This window comes from Dermochelys coriacea, chromosome 3 (assembly GCF_009764565.3).
Source record: "Dermochelys coriacea isolate rDerCor1 chromosome 3, rDerCor1.pri.v4, whole genome shotgun sequence".
NCBI classification, from domain to species: Eukaryota; Metazoa; Chordata; order Testudines; family Dermochelyidae; genus Dermochelys; species Dermochelys coriacea.
The window spans coordinates 85,400,945-85,424,377 of NC_050070.1; the positions used below are offsets into that span (position 1 = coordinate 85,400,945).

A 23,433-nucleotide genomic window follows, 5' to 3' on the forward strand; every position below is an offset into this window, starting at 1 on the left:
TTTATTCACCCATGAAAGCTCATGCTCCAATATGTCTGTTAATCTATAAGGTGCCACAGGACTCTTTGCCGCTTTTACAGGTCCAGACTAACACAGCTACCCCTCTGATTTTTAAAAATAGCTACATTTGCTACCTTTCAATATTCTTGTATAGAAGCTATTTTTAATGCCAGGTAGCATATTTGTGCTAGCAGCTCAGCTACTTCATTCAATGGTGAAAAAAAATTATTTTTTGACAATTTCAGTAATATTCATCTGTTATAGATAACAGATAGAGATGTTAATTTTTAGAAATACAATTTTTAATCTGACATTGTTCCTGGTAGATTTTAAAAACAACAGCTCAGAAGGTTAAGAAAACACACACTAGATTTTCTCTTTTCGGTCTCATGCTTTTGAAAAATAGAGTTAAGAATTAGCTTCTCCAATGATTCCAAGAAAATGAATGAACTGAGAGTTTAAGATTACATGGCTCTCTGTATAATGTCACCTCCTTCATCCAGGCTTGTGTATGCCATCTTTAGGAAATGTTCCAAAATCTAAAAATTTGGATCATGATTCTGTGAGTTGCTTAGTTAGTTCTGGATTGAAGCAGGGGATGGGGTGTACAAAAATGTTTCTTCCTTCTAGCAGTAACAACAAGTAGAAAAGGCTTCAAATTTATTAGACAAATAGTACCAGGAGGTTTCAAAACATGAAGCTTCAAGCAGGATCCAAGGAGCGCCGCCGGTAAGGCGTCCATCACTCTGCACTTTCCCAGCAGCCAAGGGATGAGAGAATGGGGGGAAAAACAAGGCTCTGGTTCTCATCAGGACATTGTCCATGGACATTGCAGCCCCACATTGGTCATGAGTCAAAGTTCTAAATTCTGGATCTTCACCTAAAGATGGCAAACAGAAGCCTGGATGGAAGAGATAACATTATATTGAAAGCAGTACAGTCTCAAACTGTCAGTTTATTTACTTTCCTGGAGTCACTGGTTAAGCACTGTCCATGGACAATGGTGCCTCATATTTTAGTCTAGTTCTCAGACTGTTAAGCATTTGGTACATTCTTCAAGCTGTGGATATAAGGGTCTAAGTGGATGGAGCAAGGGAGCAGATGGGGGTGAGAACCTGTGTGAGTGGATGGGTGACAGATTCATAGGGAAGTTAGAAAAAAAGAGAAGTAGAATATGATGACTTATAGGGGGAAGTAGAAGCAGCAGAAAAGAGAGGAGAAGGAGGTAAAGCACACCAAGTAGTGGGAGAGGAAGAAATGAGAGAGAGCGAAAGAGCGGTAAAGGATTGATGAGGAGACCAAAAAAAAACAAAAACAAAAACAAAAAACAGGAAGCAAACGTACACTGAAAACAAAGGAAAAGACCTATTACAGAAAGAAACTGGAGTGAAGCAAGGAAGAGGGACAAGAGAGCTATAGCAAGTTACTATTTAAGGTATTTGAAATGTAGGTGTTTGACAATATGTTATCATTACATACAGTATAACTCTGCCCCCCCACCAATATGCAGGCATTTTTTATTTCTTTAAGCAGGGAGAATAGCACACATACTTGTCACCCCAGACAGCAATGATGATGATAATACTTCTCTCTTACAAATGTTTTTCATCTGTAGATCTCAAAGTGTTTTACCAAGAAGACAAGCATCATTCCCATTTTATAGATGGGGAAACTGAGATGGTGCAGGTGAAGTAACTTGCCTAAGGTCACACAGCAGATCAGTGGAAGAGCGAGGAATAGAAGCCAGCTATCCTGAATCCCAGCCCAGTGTTCTATCCACTAGACAACATTGCCTTCCTCATAATAGGCTTAGTTATCAAATGAAGAAAAGTTGGGTATATTTTTTGAGCCTTAGTTGCAAAACTTTTCCTTTCATTTAAATTTAACAGAGTCAACAAAAGAAATTTTAAAAATACTATATTCAAACAAGCATTTTTTTGAATTTACAAATATTCAGTTGGTACCTCAAGACACCGCAACTGTTCTCTACACATGAATGACAACAGCAAACTATACTGATGCACAGGATAGATAAGAATAGTAGTAAGAGGCCAATATGGCTTCATCAGGAGCTCTGAAGATCAAAAGGGAATCCTACGAAGAGTGGAAATATGGACAAATTGCTAAGGAGGAATACAAAAAAATAGCACAAGTTTGTAGGGCTAAGGCACAAAATGAGTTACAACTTGCAAGGGTCATAAAAGCAATAAGAAGCTTTTTAAAAAACATTAGGAGCAAGAGAAAGATGAAGGAAAGATAGTATCAGACAACATCGATAAGGCTGAGGTATTTAATGCCTATTTTGCTTCAGTCTTCACAAAAAAGGTAAATTTTGACCAGATAATTAAAAAAAAATTATTAACAATAAGGGGGAAGGAACACAACCAAATGAGGGAAAGAACACATTAAAGAATATTTAATTAAATTAGATGTATTCAAGTAATCAGAGCCTGATTAAATTCACTCTAGGCTAGGTACTTAAGGAACTAACTGAAGCAACCTCTGATTTGTTAGTAATTACCTTTGAGAACTCATGGAGGATAAGTAAGGCCTCAAAGGACTGAAGAAGGGCAAACATAGGACCTATCTTTAAAGAGGGGAACAAAGAGGACCCTGGGAATTATAAAGCAGTTAGCCTAACTTCGATACCTGGAAAGATATTGGAACAAATTATTAGACAATCAATTTGTATGCAACTAGAGAATAATAGGGTGATAAATAATAGCCAACATGGATTTATCAAGAACAAATCAGACCAAACCAACCTAAATTCCTTTTTTGTCACAGGGTTACCGGCTTAGTGAATGGGGGGAAAATGTAGATGCAACACATCTTAATTTTAATAAGACTTATGACTTAGTCGCATATGACATTCCTATAAGCAAAACAGAGAAATGTAGTCTAGAGGAAATTACTATCAGGTGGGTGCACAAATGATTGAAAGACCATACTCACAGAGTAGTTATCAATGGTTTGCTGTCAAACTTGGGAATGTATATAGTGGGGTCCCTGCAGGTTCTGTTCTGGGCCCAGTACTATTAGATATTTTTAATTAATGACTTGGATAAGAGTATGTTTATAAAATTTGTGGGTGACATCCAGCTAGGAAGAGTTGCTAACACTTGGAAAGCAAGATTAGAATTCAAAACAATCTTGACAAACTGGAGAATTAGTCTGAAATCAACAAGTTGAAACTATTGCACTTAGGAAAGAAAAAAAATCAAATGCACAATTACAAAATGGAGAATAACTGGTTAGGCAACAGAACTGCTGAAAAGGATCTGTGGGTTATAGTGGATCACAAACTGAATATGAGGCAACAATAACAGTTGTGGAAAAGGCTAATATTCTGGGATGTATAAACTAGGGCTGTCGATTAATCATAGTTAACTCACACGATTAACTCAAAAAATCAATCACCATTTTAAAAAGTAATCGTGATTAATCACAGTTTTAATTGCATTGTTAAACAATAGAATACCAATTGAAATTTATTAAATATTTTGGATGTTTCTACATTTTCAAATATATGGATTTCAATTACAACACATGTTTCAGAGTAGCAGCCGTGTTAGTCTGTATTCGCAAAAAGAAAAGGAGTACTTGTGGCACCTTAGAGACTAACAAATTTATTAGAGCGAGCTGTAGCTCACGAAAGCTTATGCTCTAATAAATTTGTTAGTCTCTAAGGTGCCACAAGTACTCCTTTTCTAATTACAACACAGAATACGAAGTGCTCACTTTATATTATTTTTTATTACAAATATTTGCACTGTAAAAATTATAAACAAAAAAATTGTATTTTTCAATTCACCTCATACAAGTACTGTAATGCCATCTCTTTACCATGAAAGTGCAACTTACAGATGTAGTTTTTTTGTGTTACATAACTGCATTCAAAAATAAAAAAATGTAAAACTTTAGAACCTACAAGTCCACTCAGTCCTACTTCTTGTTCAGCCAGCCAGTCACTCAGACAAACACATTTGTTTACATTAGCAGGAGATAATGCTGCCAGCTTCTTATTTACAATGTCACCTGAAATTGAGAATAGGCGTTCGCATGGCACTTTTTTAGCGGGCATTGCAAGGTATTTACGTGCCATATACGCTAAACATTCGTATACCCCTTCATACTTCGGCCACCATTCCAGAGGACATGCTTCCATGCTGATGACGCTCATTTAAAAAAAAAAAAATTAAATTTTGACTGAACTCCTTGGGGGAGAATTGTATATCTCCTGCTCTGTTCTTCCTGCATTCTGCCATGTATTTCATGTTATAGCAGTCTTGGATGATGATCCAGCATATGTTGTTCATTTTAAGAACACTTTCACTGCAGATTTGACAAAACGCAAAGAAGGTACAGCCGTGAGCTTTCTAAAGAAAGCTACAGCACTCGACCCAAGGTTTAAGAATCTGAAGTGCCTTCCAAAATCTGAGAGGGATGAGGTGTGAAGCATGCTTTCAGAAGTCTTAAAAGAGCAACACTCTAATGTGGAAATTACAGAACCTGAACCACCAAAAAAGAAAATCAGCCTTTTCTGCTGGTGGCATCTGACTCAGATGATGAAAGCGAACATGCATTGGTCTGCACTGCTTTGGATCATTATCGAGCAGAACCCTTCATCAGCATGGACGCATATCCTCTGGAACGGAGGTTGAACCATGAAGGGACAGTTGAATCTTTAGTGCATCTGGCACGTAAATAACTTGTGACGCCGGTTACAACAGTGCCATGTGAACACCTGTTCTCACTTTCAGGTGACACTGTAAACAAGAAGCGGGCAGCATTATCTCCTGCTAATGTAAACAAACGTATTGAGTGACTGGCTGAACAAGAATTAGGACTGAATGGACTTGTAGGTTCTAAAGTTTTAGATTTTTTTTATTTTTGAATGCAGTTATTTTTTGTACATAATTCTACATTTGTAAGTTACACTTTTATGATAAAGAGATTGCATTATATTACTTGTATGAGGTGAACTGAAAAATACTATTTCCTTCATTTTTTCAGCACAAATATTTATAATAAAAATAAATATAAAGAGACCACTGTACACTTTGTAGTCTGTGTTGTAACTGAAATCAATACATTTGAAAATGTAGGAAACACCCAAAAATATTTAAATAAATGGTGTTCTAGTATTGTTTAACAGTGTGATTAATTGCAATTAATTTTTTTAATCGCTTGACAGCCCTAGTATTAACATGAATGTCATATGCAAGAAATGGGAGGTAACTGTTCCACTCTATTTGGCATTGGTGAGGCCTCAGCTGCAGTACTGTGTCAAGTTCTGGGTACCACAATTCAAGAAAATTTGAGAGAGTCCAGTGGAATACAACAAAAATGATAAAAGGTTTAGAAAACATAACCTATGAGGAAAGTTTAGAAAAAATGAAAGTTAGTTACTTGTTACCAGAGGTCATCAAGATGGACACTGCACAGTCACACTCTTGGTATGTGTTGACCAATGCAAGCGAGATGGTGGAACTTTCTGGCAGCAGGGCCTCTTAAGTTTGAGAACATTCTGAGGGCCTGGCTATGAAAGGGGGCATGGCTTGGGGTGTGCATCTCCAGCATGGCTTCATGGCTTGTTGTGAACTGCAAGTGCATTGCACTCAGCACCCTTTGGAGCTTTTCAGACAACTACCTAGACCACATTAGTTAAACCAGTCCCTGCAAAGGGAGGTTAATTTATTTATTCTGCAGAAGGTAACTCATTTATTTAGCTGCTCTCTTTGGGCCCACATAAGAGTCCTGGTCAGTTTCCTCACCCAGCTCTGGGAGGAGAGCTGATCTTTGGAGAGACTGTCCCGCTCTTGAAGACATGAGCCTCCCAGCTCTCCTCCTTGGAGCGGGAATTGTACTTTAAGCCAGCTGTAGAGCCTCAGGCAGCTTTTGCTACAGCAGGCCCTTTTCCCTATCAGTCCCTCCACCCTCAGGCTGGGAGGCTCAGCAGGTAGATCTTCTCCTGCTGCTGTCTTCTCCCTGCTAAATCAAGGCCCAGCAGATGCCTTCTGTTTCCCCGCAGGGTTTACAGGCATCTCCCCTCCTATGAAGGAGGTGGCAGCACTGACAGTGGCCCCTTCTTCCAGCTCATTCCTTATTGGCTGACCCACCATCTCTGCAAGGCTCCAAGTCCCAGGCCCTTAAAGACAAAGTAATAGGATTCCTTCTAAATACTATTTCTGTCCTGGACCTCTTTCCTTTCTCCCCATATCTCTTCAGGCTTTGAGTATCAGGCCTCCCCAAACTCTTTAAAGGACCATGACATCTGATGGGGAGGATGACCACTATGCAATTCAGCCCACAAGGGGCAGGCTACCCCGTCACAGTCTGTTGCCACCTCAGTTCCTTCCACTGCTAACAAGAATACCAAGTAATATTGAAATTAGGACTGCAGGAGTGGGGAAGGTGGGCAGAGACTATGATTATGCAGAGTCCACCTCAAAGAACTATGGTTACATTTAAGTCTTCATTTCTTCTTCAAGTGTCCTTTGCATATTCCCACTCTTGGGAGAGTTTGGCAAGCAGTACAGAAAGGAGGAGGGAGGAAGGCGGAGTCCTATTTAAACAATGACTGGGCCATGGCTCTGCCAAACTGTGCATCAGACCTGGCTGCCAAATCCAGTGCATAATGCTTCATAAGTGTGAACTGAACTCCATGTAGCAGCTTTATATAATACAATAAGGAGAATATGTTTAGCACAAGCTACAGATGAAGCACCACTCTTGTAGAATAGGTTGAAGAGGAACAGGAGAATAGAATGAAGCTCCTTTATAACACTATTCAATAGACTGTCTAAATTACCTAGAAAGGGACTGTGCTGAAATGGCCTGACCTTTAGAGTTACCCACATATGAGACAAATAACTTAGGAGAGTACCGGAACTTTTTAGTCCTATCCAGATAATATGAGAGTGCACTCTTTGCAACTAAGGAATGTAACAGATTCCCCTTTATATGTCGGTCTTTTGAAAAGAATATTAGTAAATTAATACGTTGATTTATATGAAACTCAAAAATTATTTTAGGAAGGAATTTGGGATGCAGTCTAAGAACCACCCTGTGCTTATAAAAAGTAATAAAGAGGCTTCCGCCATTAAGGCATGTAGCTCACTAACTCTTTTAGCAGAAGTGATTACTATTACAAAAGCTGTCTTTTAGAAAGATGAAAAAAGAGCAGCTCACTAGAGGTTAAAATCAGGGGAGACATAAGTTGCATTAAAACGAAGGTCAAATTCCACAAAGGGACAAGGTCCCATACTGGCAGATACAGATTCAATAAGTCTTTTTAAAAACAGTTTTTCACCAGTATATGTGAAAACAATTATTTTCCATAATGTGAGTATGGAATGCTGCTGTAGCTACTAAGTGGACCTTAATGAAGGAGAGACACAAATCCATTGCTTTTTAGTATAGCAAGTATTGTAAAATAAGTTGCATAGGAACTGAAACTAGACCAACATTCTTACCAGATATCCATACACCAAATCTTTTCCACTTAAAACTATAACTTTTTCTAGTAGATAGTTTCCTAGCATTAATTAGAAGTTGTTGCATCTCAAAAGAGCATGATTTTTCTAAATCTGTCAAAGGCCTATTGCCCAACCTGTCAGATCTAGTGATTGCAGATCTGGGTGGAAGACCTTCCCCTATTGCGTGGACAATATGTCTGTTGTTATTGGGAGCATCTTGTATTTGCCATTGGATAAATGAATTAACTCAGTGTAACACTTTGCCTTGGCCATACAGGAACAACTAAAACCAACCCTGATTGAATTCGGTCTTATCTTTAGCACCTTTAGGATCAGAGGGAATGGGGGAAATGCATACATCAAGCCCCTTCCCCAATCAAGCAGAAATGCATCCATCAATTATTGACTGTCTGAGCCTGCTCTTAAGCAAAAACAGGGGCATTTCGTATTGGGTCTTGGTGATGAATCTCTGTCCAGAAACGAACAAAGATTGAAAATGTTCTGAATCACTGAGTCTTTAGAGGCCATTCATACATCTGTGAGGAATCCCTGCTCAGTTGTTCCACAATCTCATTGTATTCTGCTACTGCCTGCAAGGCAATTGGGTACATGTTGTATAGGATACACCAGTCCAAAAGTTTTATTGCCTTGTTTCACAGTTAAAACGATTGAGCTCCTTCCTGTTTGTTCAAATAATACATTGCTGACATGTCCATAACCATTTGAACTACTGCATTCTGCACCTGGGGAAGAAATGCTTTGAGAGCCAGATGGATCGCTGTCAGCTCTAACGTGTTTACGTGCAATGGAGATTCTCTGCGGTTCCAAAAATCTCAAATGAATAGGTTGCAGAGATATGCTCCTCAACCTATCATAGACCCATCTGTAGTAACTCTTAACATAGGAGGAGCTGGTTTGAACAAACCTCCTTTGAGGACATTCTGTAGTTTCAGCCAACACATCAGAGACAGATTATTTTTTCTTGGAACAGAAAGTATTCTTAGCATGTGGAGTTTGAAGTTCCTTCATAGCCAATGTTGAGCCTGGCATATGGAATCACTTGTGCTATGGGTCCAATGCGTGCAATAGTAGTTTTGGAGCTGATCAGAACATGCTCAAATTCTGAGGGGAAAGGAGCCCATGAGCACTCTAACAGGTACTGCTACCAGAAGTTTCCACTGTCCCAGCTGCACCAGTCAGTCTTGAGTAAAGAAGCGTGAGGGGTGATCTAATAAGTCTTCAAATATGCTAAGGGCTCCTCTAAAGAGGACAATGATCAATATTCTTCATGTCCACTGAAAGTAGGACAAGAAGTAATCAATTTAGTCTGCAGAAAGGGAGATTTAGGTTAGATATTAGGGGGAAAAAGTCTAATTATAAGGATAGTTAAGCATTGGAATAGGCTTCCAAGAAAGGTTGTGGAATCTCTGTCACTGGAGATTTTTAAGAACGGGTTGGACAAACACCTGTCAGAGATGGCACTTGGTCCTCTCTCAAAGCAGGGGGCTAAAGTAGATGACCTCTTAATGTTCCTTCCAGCCCTACATTTCTATGATTCTATAATAAACCTGGGTAGCATATATTTGTAACCTTTTATTCAATCAAAACTAGATGCTCAGATGATTTGTGTGTTTATCCATCCATTTAATTTTTTCCTACTATTTTTGTAATAGAACTGCAGTTACTGCAACCTGCTAAGTCAAAAAAGAATATTTGAAGCATCACTAGAGGTTCAATTCTTCCATGGGGCTGCCAGAGCCTTTCTCCACCAACTCTCCACCGCCAGAGTCTTTCCCTGCTGCCTCCCGCCTGCTGCCTTTCAGTTAGGTGGGGAAAGTCTCCAGCACTGGGGAGGTAGTGGGACAGCAGTGTAGATATGGGTGGCATGGCTTGGGCATGTAGAGAGTCATGTAGGTAAGGTACATACCCTAGGGTTCTGATACGCCTACTCACCTAAGCTGTGCCTCACCTTCTACACCAGGGGTTCTCAACCTTTTTCTTACTGAGGCCCCCAACATGCTATAAAAATTCCAGAGCCCACCTGTGCCACAATAACTGTTTTTCTGCATATCCAGTAGATTAAAAGCCAGATCTGGAGTTAGGGTGTAGCAAGCAGGGCAATTGCCCGAGGCCCCACAAAACTAAGTTGCTTGGGCTTTGGCTTCAGACCAGAGTGGCAGAGTTCAGGCTTTGGTTTTCTGCCCTGAGCCCCAGCAAGTCTAACACTGGTCTCTCTCTGGTTTATTTTGGTAAACCCCCTGAAACCTGCTCTCGGTTCCCCAGGAGGCCCTGGACCTCTGGTTGAAAACTTCTGTTCTATACCACTAGTTATACCCATGCTAGCTGGACATGCAACATCTGAACTCTACAAGTCACCACAAGTGTAGACCCACCCATTGTTTGAATTCTGAAGAATGTGTTGAAGAACACACCTCACTGGTAGTAGCAGCTGGACAACAGCTAATTTACACTAGCCAAGTATTCCAAAAGCTGTACTGTGAATCCACCCCAAACCCTTAAATTATTACACTTTATTAAAATATCTGAGCACAACAGAGTTTAACCAAAAGCTGTAATTTCCCCTGTTACGATATGAGAGAAATCAAACTCTGTGTATTAAATCTAGAGATTCGGCAATAATAAAATATTGCTTTTACATACATTAAAACATTTGTAGCATAATAGTTGAGATACAAGATTTAAATAGCAATGTTACACTAAATATTGGGGATTTAGTTGGGTATTGGTCCTGCTTCAGGCAGGAGGTTGGACTAGATGACCTCCTGAGGTCCCTTCCAACCCTGATACTCTATGACTCTATGATTCTAAAGATTGGTTTCGCAAACAGACATTGAAATAGTTCACCTTTCAACAACCACACCATGCAACTACAGACAACACCTTGTAAGTGCATGCCAGGAAGATAAGGAATGCACTTTTAAAGAATCACCTAACAATTGCTGGCAGGCAGTGTGTGAATCAATGACAGCTGCATTCTCAAAATGAATAAATCATATACAGGGTGACTCACATCAGGTGTGTAAGTCAGGTAAATCACATAACTTGTATTGCTATTGCACCACTGATAAAGAGTCCATTTATAAATCTGAAATAAAAGTTGTACACTTCAAACATCAAAAACAAAAAAATAAAGAATGCTGGAAATACAGAACTTTCCCCTAAAACAACTCTTGCAAAGTTATTTTCATGCCATGTTATTTTTCCCACCTTGTACTGTTTCTTTATGGCAATGACCACTAAAAAAATCTAAAGACAACTTTTAATAAATATAAAAGCTTCACTATCTGCATTTTCTACTTGCTATTCTTTATTCTGTTGATATTTTCATAGAAATTCAGTCTGTTGCCTTTAAAATTGAAACATTTGCTAAAAAATGTGAATGACTGACAATCCAATGTTGCAAATCAAACTAAAACATCTAATTACTGTATTTACTTCTGATTCCAAACTCAAAACTAAATGTATTCAGAGTAGCAGCCGTGTTAGTCTGTATTCGCAAAAAATAAAAGGAGTACTTCTGGAACCTTAGAGACTAACAAATTTCAATAACAAAGGTTTTCCTCCTTCCTGCTGGTAATAGCTTATCTTAAGTGATCACTATCCTTACAGTAAAAAGAAAAGGAGTACTTGTGGATAGTTTATGGAAAAGTTTTCCACCAAATGCATCCGATGAAGTGAGCTGTAGCTCACGAAAGCTTATGCTCTAATAAATTTGTTAGTCTCTAAGGTGCCACAAGTACTCCTTTTCTTTTTGCAAATACAGACTAACACGGCTGCTACTCTGAAACCTATCCTTACAGTGTGTATGATAAAATCCGTTGTTTCATGTTCTCAGTGTGTGTATATAAATCTCCCCACTGTATTTTCTACTGAATGCATCCGATGAAGTGAGCTGTAGCTCACAAAAGCTTATGCTCAAATAAATTTGTTAGTCTCTAAGGTGCCACAAGTACTCCTTTTCTTTTTTACAAAACTAAATGAAACGAAATCACAGATACACGAAGTGTGATGACCCAGAAGGACTTCGTACATGCTTAAGATACGAGTGGAGATTACTTTGGGCTATTACATTTTATAATTATTGCATCCACAAGCTAAATCAGCATAGGGGGATGGATATTTGTGTGTTTGGAGGAGGGGGATGCTATATGTTTGTAGGGTTGCAGCTTGGAGGTCTTTTGCTCGCAGGCAGCCGAGAGCTCCACGACAGCTGAACAACAGTAAGAATCTTTCAATGGGCAGCTATTTCCAGTGAATATGATCGAATCTGCTTCTCTTCAAAAGGCAAATCGCATCTAGCTCCATCATCCATCCCCACCTCTGGCCTCCACAGTCCCCATTACATAAATTAAGCGGAGGTGGCTGGGTCAGGGTAACTCCACCCCCTTCAGATCAACATAGTAACTAGCACCTTGTGACAGCCAACGAACCCCCCACCCCCACCCCCGATTATTGACCCCAACAATAAAAGGTCCCGCCGCCCCTTGAGCGAGGCTCCGCACTGGGCACTGTACAGGAGACGGGAGTGGGGGGCGTGAAGAGGCAGGCTCCGCTACTAAAAGTGCAACCCCCCCCCCCCACACACACCCTGCAGCGGCCAAGGGAGAGGAATTTACACACACCTGTCCCCTGCAATAGCCGGAGGGGGCTCGGCGCTCACCCCCCACCAGCTGCAGACAGGGAGAGGGGACCACACTGGCACAGCCCTATTGCTCCCTCCACCCCACAGGAGATGGGGGGGGGACGGCGAAGGGGTCACTCTGGGGTGGGGATGGAAGAATGGAGGGGCGGCATGGGGGGGTCCCCCCGATGAAGGAGCAGTCCCTCTCCCCGTGGGAGGGTGGACGGGGGGGGCCGCCCCCCCGTGGTGGGCGCGGGTCACGGCAGGGGAGGGGCAGGCTGCGGGGCACTTACTCTCGCCGCTCCGCGCGCTGCTCCGCTCACACCTTCATGCCGCCGACCAGCCCCGCCCTCTCAGCGCCCCAGAGGCTCGCGCTGCCTCCTGCTCTGTGCCAATATACGAGGTTCAAACGGCTCCTTCCAGCCGCCTCTCCCCGCTGGAGAGAATCGTTGTGGAGGGGGAGGACCCGGACCCGGCGCGAGCTGGGGGCGGCGGCGCAGAGCTCCCCAAAGGCTTCACAATAGACACCGAGCGGCGCGTGTGTGCGCGTGGGAGGAGGGGCTTCTCCCCGGCCCGGACTCCCTCTCCAGGCACGCGGGGGCTGTTTACCCAACACCTGACCGGCCGTCGCCGTTTGCCCCAGGGATTAGGTGGGGGTCTCCCCACAGCATCCGTGGCGCTGAGGATCAGGGAGCCCCGCTTTCCACGCACACCCCCTCAAGATGGCAGGTGGTATAGTCCCATTCGCTCTCTCACTTACTCGAGCTAAGGGGTGGGGCCGCTGGTATTGTGACGTATTCTAAAGCCGGCTCCTGGCAGCCAATGGGAATGGGAGAGGAGGAACTAGACTGGGAGTGGGCGGGGCTGCTGGCTGTTCCAAAGAGAGTGGGCGGGGCTGTTTTAGAGAAAAGGGTGCTTCGAGTTCGTTTTACCGTATTTCGCACAGCGTGTTGCAGTGCTCTGTGCGCCGGTGTAAGGTTTCTGTTCGAGGCCCTGGCACTGCGGAGCAAGTGCCCGAATATATGTACGCCTACGTTTCCCCATGTATGAAATAGGACTGTTAAAGTTAATTATCTCACAGGAGAGAAGGGGTTGTGAAGGTTAATTCAAACTACTGTGAAATCCAGGTATTTAAGAAGACCTGATAGTGCACACATTATTTGTCCGTTGCATAGAGTTCATATTGAAACCAAGGAAGTGATGACTAGATTGCATCAAAGAAGACAAACAGGTGGACTTTAGTGCTGCCTTGGACAGAAGAAGATGGCAGATGGTTGCAGAAGGACCCAATCAACCCCAGATGATTAATAGATTCCAAGACCAGAAGGGACAATTGATCATCTAGTCTGACTGGTATAACACAGGCCATAAACTTCCTCAAAATAATTCCTAGTGCAGGTCTTTTAGAAAAAACATCTAAGCTTGACTTTAAAATTGTCAGTGTTGGAGACCTCACCACAACCCTTAGTAAATTGTTTGAATGTTTAATGACTCTCACCGTTAAAACTATGCCTTATTTCCAGCCTGAATTTGTCTCGCTTCAGTGTCCAGCCATTGGATCATTTTATACCTTTCTCTGCTAGACTGAATACAATCCAGTGGCTGGAGGCTGAAATTAGACAAATGGTGTTGTCCATTTCCCTGGCTGCAATGGAATAAGGAAGAAGTGTAGCGTTCATATTATGGGAATATTGTATGTTTATAATTTACAGGTAAATGTAAAATATTGCCCCCAACATCCAAAACTATCATTCAAGTTTAACTTTTTTAATGATTTCATCACAAATTTGAGCTACGGATTATATGGAAATAGTAGGTTAGTCTGTATCCGCAAAAAGAAAAGGAGTATTTGTGGCACCTTAGAGACTAACAAATTTATTTGAGCATAAGCTTTCGTGAGCTACCGCTCACTCCAATGGACGCATGCTGTAGCTCACGAAAGCTTATGCTCAAATAAATTTGTCTCTAAGGTGCCACAAGTCCTCCTTTTCTTTTTATGGAAATAGTAGGTTTGGAAAATTGATATCTGTTTGAGGATTTTATGCTTATGTCTACCCCACAGTACCTTCCATGGATGATTGGGAGTATTGTATGTCACCCTGGGGTCAATAGTTTTAGTCTCATTCTCTTTTTGTTTTTGTTTTTTTTTGTTATGGAGTGCTTTCTTTGAAGCATTTATAGTTATATTTATTATTTGTCACTTGTCAGAGAGGCAATGATCGTGTCATTCAGAACCACAGGATCCTGCTTTGACCCTGCAGGACGCTTCAAATCCGACCTCCCCGGCTCTGGCGCGTTGCATGCTGGGGTTTGTAGTCCTTACTATAAGTCCTGAAAGATTAAACCCTCCTTCAGCTCCATGGGAGGGGATTTCTGCTTCCCAAAAAGTTTCGTCAGAGACCCAGAAAATTATAAATAATAATTTTTATTTTTTAAAACCCGTATTTGAGTAATTTTCATTCAGTCGCAAAACCAAATAAATCTAGGAGAGGATTGTTATGTAACTGACAGGATCCGTTTGTTCCGGGTCACTGCCCCCGCGGTTCCTCCTTGCTAAGATGTCGGCCGCTATCGCCGCGCTCGCGTCCTACGGTGTCTCCGACTCGGGCTCCGACTCGGGCTCGGACACCGAGGGAAGCTCTCGCCGCTCGGCGCTGGTAGCCAGCCGGGACTCGGTGCTGCATCTCGCTTCACCGCCCCCTGCCCCGCAGGCCTTGGCGGTGGACTCGGCCCCGGAGGTGGCTGTGAAGGTAGGTGCCGCCCCGGGCGTCTGGCTGCAAGGGGACAGGAAAGGGGTGGCAGGGGAATCCCCTTCCCGCCCCCTGGGTAGCGCTGCTGGGCCTGTGCCGGCCAGGGGCAGCTGCCCCGTGGCGGTTGCCCTTTTCCGTGTGTCTCGCTTGGTCGCTTCAGAGGCCTCCTGCTGTCTGGGCGCCCTCAGCTGGGGGGTTGCGGTGGAGACTCGGGCTGCCTGCCCCGGGCCCTGGCTGCTAGAAAGGTATTCGGGGCTGGCAGGGGATGCAGAGCCCCTTCATAGCTCGGTGGCTGGCCAGCTGCCCCTTGCATTGCAGGTGCGTAGGGTTGCTTCTTTCTCTCAGCTGTCAGCTCTCTTCGGTAGCTGCACCGATTTAACCAGGTTAAAGTCTTGGACTTTGTAGTTGATCTTCTAAAGTAGGTCTTGAAACAATCAGATCTCCAGTCGGCAAGGGGAGAAGGCACCTAGGGTATGAAATGTGCATACGGAATACTGGGGAGAGGAGAATCCACTAGGTCAAAGTATGATCTTCTGATGTTAACCTAGCTCTCTGCAGCCAGGCGGGGGAAGGGTGTTTGGGATTAATGTGGTAATGCTGTTCCTGACCCCCTTCCCCTCTCTCTGTGGTGGACTTGGGCTTCCTTGGTTTGGCTAACAGGTGTCTTCAACCCACTACTCAGCTCACCACTCTTTGCCCCCATGCTTTTGGGGGCGGAGGGGTGATTAACATCAGAGTGTGACACACAGACCTTTGGGATGCTGTCCTCCTCTCTGCTCCCTTCCTTCCCCCCGCCCCCCATGGTTTGTATACACACTTCAAATTGTAGGTGTCTTATACTCTTCCCTAGCTAATTGTTTCAAGCCCCAATTTAGAGGATTGATTATGTGGTTCAAAATCTTAATTTGATACTGGTCCCTGCTGTTTAATCTTTACACTTTTTTTGTTTGTTTTTTGTTTTGCTGTATCCCTGTTATCCCCAGATAGCAGTAGAATGAAATTGACGTAATTTTTGACACACTAACTGCTGCTTACAGTGCTGTGAATAGCAATAGTGAAGGCTGACCAGTGTTTCATACATTTCACTCTAGTACTTCTTGGTGAAGCTATGAGCAGCATGATTTCATTTTGTAAGCTTAGAAAGACTAGACTGCATTGGTTCACTTTTAGAAAGTTATCTTCAGAACCAAAAAGTACAGAAGGTTAGAAACAATTCACTTTTAAATGAAACCATAAATTCTGCAGAAATTGATGCCATAGTAGCACCATCACAAGCACATGCCCCAGTGTATGCATCGTACTCCACAATGCCAAATAGATTAATGGATTTTTTTTTCCATTCACTGCCTCAAATTAAAGATGGATGTTTTATCACAGCTGCCCATCTGATACTTATCTGTACATCCCATGATGCTTGGGCACCACCACACTCCTTAGAGTTTCTAATCTCTCTGGGATGTTAGTGTACAGTTTGACCATCATATTATTTAACATCTGTAAAGTGCTTTGAACATGAATGTTAAATAACAAGTAGCAGTGACAATGCATTGAGGCCCATCAGAGCTTTACATAAATTTAAAGGTGATGCCTAGAGTACCAATCTTGATGTACTGATGGAACACTTTCTGCTGGTTGGAGGCTTCTATATTATCACTGTTACAGAGAGTGTGGCTTTTTTAACGCTTCCAGGAAAAGATATTTTCTGCAAGAGTCAATATTTAGAGACCTATGAGAAATGCACTCCTTTCATATTATCTTTAAAAAGTGTTTTCATGGAGGCGACTTGTGCTCCAGTCCTCTTGTTGTTGATAATGATGGGGGGGGGAAATGAAATTTTACTCAGGTATCCCAAAACATCTCATTTAGTAGTGAGTAGAATTTTGTGTTAAATGCGAAAAAGAAGCTGAGGCTGTGTTATTTGCCAGGCAAGCTATTTTATTTATTTAGATTTTACTACTCTACTATAAAAGTGTCTCCGTCATGCTCTAGTAACCTTTGACAATCTCTTTAAAATATATTAGCAACTAAACAGATCCATTAGGTACCCCAAAATCAAACTCAAGTGACAACACAAATACAAGAAATTAACACACACACATCCCATACAGTCCTCACCAGATCCCAAGATTATGAACCCAGGTAACAAAAGGCAGATGCACACCCTCAATTTAATGCATAAAAATTACCCCTGTCACTTCTTCCAGCTTGCTTCCTACAACCAACCAACATCCCTTTTGTCTTGTCTGGACTAAGTTGTAGCCATCTTGCCCTGGTGCGTGCCTCAACCTTTTCCAGACACCGAGTAATGCCTTCAGCAGTTCCAGCCATGCTGATGGAGATATAAAGCTGAGTGTCAGAATATTGAAGACCTTCCGGTAAAACTCCTGATACCTCATGTAAAACTCCCGATACCTCATGCATGCATTAAAAAAAAGGAGTGACAACATGGAACGTTGCAGAACTCCCCCCCCCCCCCAACCCCCAGAAGAATACTCGCATGGAGGAGATGCAGGTTTCTTACACCACCTTCTGAGAGTGCCCATCAAAGTGCCACTCGAATAGGCCTTTTCACTCATGCTATGGTTTGCAAAAAAGTCAACATCCAATTATGATGAACTTGATCAAAGACTGATCACAGATGTAATAATATCAGGATAGATACTTGATCTTCATCTGTTGTCAGGAGGAGATTATCCCCCGATACCACCAGAGCTGTCTCTGCTATACCCAGGTTGGCAACTTGTGTAGAAAAGAACTGAGGCTACTAAATAGTGTTTGAGTTATCTCACCACAACCTTTTCAATAATCTTAACTGAAAATGGAAGACTTAAAATGGCATGATAGCTGGAAAGATTCAGTAACGAGCAGTGATTTTTTTGAGTGCAGGAGGTACTTGTGCTTCTTTCAGTGAAAAAGATACCTCCCTCTTTCAAGGATGTATTGATCATTTGTATTAACAATGTACCCAGTTCTTTCCTGCATGCTTTCACCATCCAGGAAGGATGTAGGTTTTAAGCACAAATTGATGGCCAAAGTGCTTCCAAAATCAGAAAGAATTGACCCTGGCCTAACCTCAAGCAGAGAAGACTTACCATTGTGTTCTTTAGCACATATTCTTATCCTATGGAGGCAGACAGTTCTAACCGAATCTGAGCAATTTTATCTGCAAAATAGAACAAAATAGGTCTTGAGCTTATGGTACAATGATTCTTGCATTACTGTGTTGGAGGAGTAGCAAGTCGACTGGGGAAGAAAGTCAAGAAGGTACTGGCCGGCTGATACACAACAGCTGCTCTAGCTGGTGTAGGAAGTGGCTGCAGCAGTATGCTGGCCATGTATTGCGGAGGCAAGCTTGGATGGGAGAAAGAGATGGGAGATCTGGCTCCCTGAAAGGGAAGGGCACTTGGTTAGAGCACTGCAGTCCTTTGATCTGACCTGTAGCCATGCACCTCTCTAGTGTTTAGTGGTTTGTTGGGACTGAAGATAAGAAATGCATGGCTTGAGTAGCTGGGTGTCTGGCTTCTAGTTTAATAACTGTTATTGCTGCTTGATTAGTTTTAGCTTTGGAATCTTTGTGAAATGGCAAAGACTTCAAACATGCATAGGTATTAAAAGGGGAATATAATCTTAAGTATCTACTAAGTAGATAGTAGCTTAGTTGCTAGTTCTAGCTTTTTGAAGTTTGTAATTTATCAGACATCTAGTGCACTAGACACATTCCTTTTTGTATACTTTTATGAATTGCAACAAGTACTGCCCAAAGATGTTGCTCCAAGATGCTAGATCTTAGCTGATGTTGAAAGAGGGCAAGGTCTTTGCTTTTGAATTTCATCATACATCTGCACAGTCCCTTTTGATTTCAAAATAACATTTGCACCTATGCAAATTACACTAATGAATTGTAACTATTATTTGAAATAATTCTTGGAGTGTCATCCTTTAGTGTATTTTTAGTAGCTCTTCCGCACACTGCTGACCTCTGTGCTTTGTTACTCTTAGCAAATAGAACTGAAATTGTAATTTAAGTAGCAGTGTATAAAACACATCCATCTGAGTCTTATGTCTTATTGAAGATTTTTATTTAAAAGGAAAATTGGTGGGAGTGTGCACTGACCTCTTTACACCTGACTTTTTCAAGTAATTTTTTGATCTACAGAAATATACAGTAAAGAAAAGTGGGCTATTAAAGTACTTTATGAAATTTTATACAGGAGTATGAAAAGGTCATTAAAATGTGTAACATAGCAAATATATCTTTTTCCATATAAGGGCCCTATTTTTCAGTTATTGTTGAAGTGGGGATACATTTTATTTATTTGGGGAGGGGAAAAGCCAAGAACTTATTTATTGGGCGTTGAACCGACAAGAACCTAGAATTCATTCATTGGTGGGTGCCCAGAAGTAAACTGGGGAAGATGCATATTTCAGAATTGAACAGTGTCACCACTGTTTTTTGTTTTTGTTTTTTTAAAAGGTGTTGGAGCAAATTGATGATTGGAGGGAAAAGATGTGGTAATAAAAATCAAATAATTATGACTTTGAGAGTACGGAGGCATAGTAGCTCATGTACTTTTCATCTGGGTATAAGACTTATTCCTCAGGCTAGTAGATGTTGTGGAAACTGGTCATAATGAATCCTATTAGTATGAAGGTTGAGGCCAACATGCATTCACGATCTTTATTGTAGACACTTTGTGAAAGAAGTTACTTATGTCAGTTGATACATTTTTATTCTAAATTTCCTCAGCTATACTAAGTAATTTCTTTTTGGTGATCAAAACTGTAGCCACAGGATCCAAGACAGAGGGTGAATATCCCAAGTCTCTTACAAACATTCATGTGTTGGTTTCAAATATCCTTAACGCATGGCTTCGTCAGAGTATTCAAACTGATAAAAGGAAATATTTTACATACAGCATGTAATTAGACTGTGGACCTCAATACCCCAGGAAACTGGTGAAACCAATAATTCAGTTTTGGAAGGGATAGTAAACCTCATGCTTCAGGTTTTAAGACAAACTCTAACTAGCAGAGATTACAGTAAAATTTAATGTAGGGAGCATATTGTCCTACATCTTTCTCTGTAGTGCTAATTACAGGCGGAGGCAAGGTACTGGACTAAATAGATGTTGGGTCTGATTCAGTATGGTAGTTTCTATGTTCTTAAGTCCACGCTGTTTGTTAGTGCAACATTAGTATCTGGAAGAACTGAATCCCAACAGGGTTCCATGTAATTTATTTCAGGAATTTAAGGTCTGTTTTTCTGGTGCAATCAGTTAGTCTTTGGGGATTATTCAGGTGCGCAGAGAGCATTGCTTCAAAATAAGAACATGAAACTTAGATGCACATAGGCATTAAAATAATACTGTAGAAACTGATCCCATTTAGAATGTATCTATACAGTTGACGAATGTTCACTTTTCCAATCATTTTAATCTCTTCTGTGTTTAAAATGTAATCCTTGCCCATCTGGGAAAAAAATTAGTTTCTTATGTTTGAGGTTTTGACCTTTAATATTTGTTCTGCTTTTACTTCCAGTATCCTTCCATCACATCCCTCCTTAATGAGCTAGAAAACTGCTATGCATATCTTGTGGGGCTATGCTAAGCTTCGATAGTCATTTTAAGGGATTGTTTATGTGAGGAGGACTTTACTTTTAAAACAATTCTGGGTTTATGAAACATAGAATCTCCTGTGGACGGTGGAGATCTAGGTCTTGATCCTGCAGGATGCAGAGCCTAATTCACCAAAGCATTTAGGCGTGTTCTTAAACTTCAGCACGTGAGTAGTCCCAGTGAAGTCAGTAGGACTGTTCATGTGGGTTAAGTGTTTTGCTAGATTGGGCTAAAGTGCTTCAGAACTTGCAGGGTCAAATCCGTGTTGCGTTGGACTTCACTGCAAATACCATATAAATCTCAGCAGGAAATGTTTAAATCCACTGAACAAGAATGTCATTTAATATTTCTTGCCGGGCTGTTAAGTTTGTGACCCATGGGATAGGGTCTCCATTTACGGCACTTTTAATTTTAATGGATAACTAATGCCAATTATAAATCCTGTACAAAGCAGGCTGCCCTTGTTAGCTGCTTGGCTAGTTAGTGCTAAACTATCCTAGGGTCTGAAAACTGTGTTTTATTGACCAAACCATACAACAAAAATGTAAAAAGTTATTTAATGTCAGGGTGGATAAAAATCAATGATTTTAAAAAAAATCAGATTTTTTATTCAGTTTTTTTTTGTTAAAAGGTTTTTTCCTCAAAAAGCTATCTAAAGATAGCTCAAAGATATCTCATCATGGAATAGGCATTATAAATTCTAATTCTATAGTATGGGACAATATATTCATGTAACGTTTAAGAAAAGTTTTGTAAATGAGTTCTAATAGTTCATGGATTAAGGACCCAATCTTATGGGGTTCCAGGGGCTTCTGTTTAGATTATTTAGGTTAATCTTTCTATCTACCGACTAGGACCGCCGCTTGTTCAGGGAGAGCCCCTGGTGGGCTGGGATGGTTTGTTTACCTGCCACATCCGCAGTTTTGGCTGATCATGGCTCCCACTGGCCACGGTTTGCCGCTCCCTGCATGCCTGCCCTGGCCCTGGCTCCGGCCCCGTGCCATGCCACTCCGGGAAGCAGCTGGCACCACATCCCTGCACGGCCCCTGTGGGAGGAGGGAGCACAGGTCTCTGTGGGTACATCCCCTGAAGCGCCCATTGGCCGTGGTAACCCATTCCCGGCCAATGGGAGTTTTGGGGGTGGTACCCACAGGCAAGAGCAGCGTGCGGCGCTCTTTTCCCCACCACCCCCACTCCTAGGGGTTTTAGGGATGTGGTGTGGCCGCTTCCTGGAGCGGCACAGAGCCTGCAGCGGTGGCAATCCGTAGGCCGGATCCAAAGCCCCGAGGGGCCAGATCCTGCCCACGGGCCATAGTTTGCCCACCCCTGCTCTAGCCTCACCAGACACCTCTCTTCCCCATTATGGAAGATGGCAATTATACAGGAGTTACACTGTACATAGAACACAGTCTGTAGAAGGGCTGAGAGAGGAAGCATTGTTGGCGGTCTTAGTCTGACTAATCCTTAATGCCCCTGTTGCTTGCTAGTCTCATAGTGGTGCTGTGAAGATTAAAGCATATACAGCACAATATGTTGACAAAATGCCAAATTATATAAGTTTGCATTGTGTAGTATAAAACTAACATAAGATTTGCATGTTATAAATTTGAGTATACTGTATCAAGAGCATACATTCTGCTGCACCAAGAGTATATGTGCTAATGTGATCTAGATCTCACTTGCAATAGACTACTAGAAGGAAATAGAGAAGTTATAGACACATGTTCAAATTTCTTTATGGGTAGCTAAAAGTGAAATGGACTAATGTAGAGAAAATCAGGCACACTTAAACAGTGTACTGGCTGGTTATCACTTGGTGCACAAAAGTATAGTTTGTTTGATGGAATGATGGGTAAAGCCGGAAATGTTGGAATATGGAACTGTAATGAATGCAACATGTGCTTCAATTTCGAGGACCAGCAGTTTTCACATCCAAAGAATGTACATGTCGTGGCATGGGAATGAATTTATTGTATGACTTCCAAATGACTCTGCACTCTTCAGCAAACAGTAAAGTGGAACCAAAATTGCTATAGTCATCCTCCTGAGGATTGTCTTTCATACCACAGTCTGTCATCTATTGTGTTCCATTCTATAGCTGAGAGAAGAACTTAACAGGTAGAAGAAAGGGGATAAAAATAATAGAACTGAAGAATTCTTGGCATTTTATAAGACTAGGCTTCTTTGAATCTTACAATTTAAAGAATAGCAAGCAACTGGCAGCTTAATATCAAGTAATTATAAGTCTACAAATGTCACAGACAAACTGTGAAAGTCTTGTCTGATTAGTTTGAATTTTCCTTAGAAATAACATAAATGATCCTAATCTTCATCTAAGAAATAATGAGATGGAATGCTTGTAGTATGCTTGTTGGTCTGTCAGCATAAACTGTTTGGTATGATTTGAGAAGATTGTAAGAAACTTCTTTAGGTCATGGAACTGTAAGAGAAAAACCTAATCTCATCTGCAAGTAAGTAATACCATTCATGGAATTATTTTGGTACAGTTCTATTGTAGTTGCTTTGTTTGAATCTTTGTGTGTGGCTCAATGAATGGATTAGTGTCCATTATACTATTCCTAGTCAAGAGCATGGGATATGAAACTCAGGCTTGCAAATGTACCAGTAGCTGTTGTCATCCAGGGCCAGTGAATTGGGAAGGTCATGTGATTAAAGGAATGAGATCAGTCAGTCTGAGTGCAACACTGCCCGCTCAAGCGGGAGCTATGGAATGATTGTGTGTGAATTATTTTTATCAGGCAGGTCTAATGAAAGGCAGTCTTTCTGTTTGGTCTTACAATTCCAATATTAGGCAGTACAGTAGAAATACTTGCCTGACTAGGAAAATATTTGGATTTTTTTGTTATTGTACTAGTTATTCTATAAGAAGGTTATTTAAATTGCTTTCATAAACAGATGCTGATTTTTCCCCTCTCCTCACTCTG

General features: G+C 41.5%; 2 protein-coding genes across 6 annotated transcripts in view; one reads left to right on the forward strand and one right to left on the reverse strand.

Moving 5' to 3' along the window:
- The window catches only part of WASF1 (WASP family member 1), a 174,321-nt gene extending 161,404 nt beyond the window's left edge, over positions 1-12,917 (reverse strand). The window contains exon 1 of one of the 5 annotated variants that reach the window (XM_038397605.2): positions 12,417-12,917. The gene's annotated coding sequence lies outside the window, so the exon portion shown is untranslated. The remainder of the gene's footprint in view (positions 1-12,416) is intronic. The other 4 variants (XM_038397600.1, XM_038397602.2, XM_038397608.2 and 1 more) reach the window with 4 other exon arrangements.
- A 1,509-nt stretch (positions 12,918-14,426) lies between these two features.
- The window catches only part of CDC40 (cell division cycle 40), a 52,996-nt gene continuing 43,989 nt past the window's right edge, over positions 14,427-23,433 (forward strand). Inside the window, exon 1 of the mRNA XM_038395656.2 lies at positions 14,427-14,873. Within this exon, the coding sequence (XP_038251584.1) occupies positions 14,682-14,873 (192 nt within the window). The 5' untranslated portion in view covers positions 14,427-14,681. The remainder of the gene's footprint in view (positions 14,874-23,433) is intronic.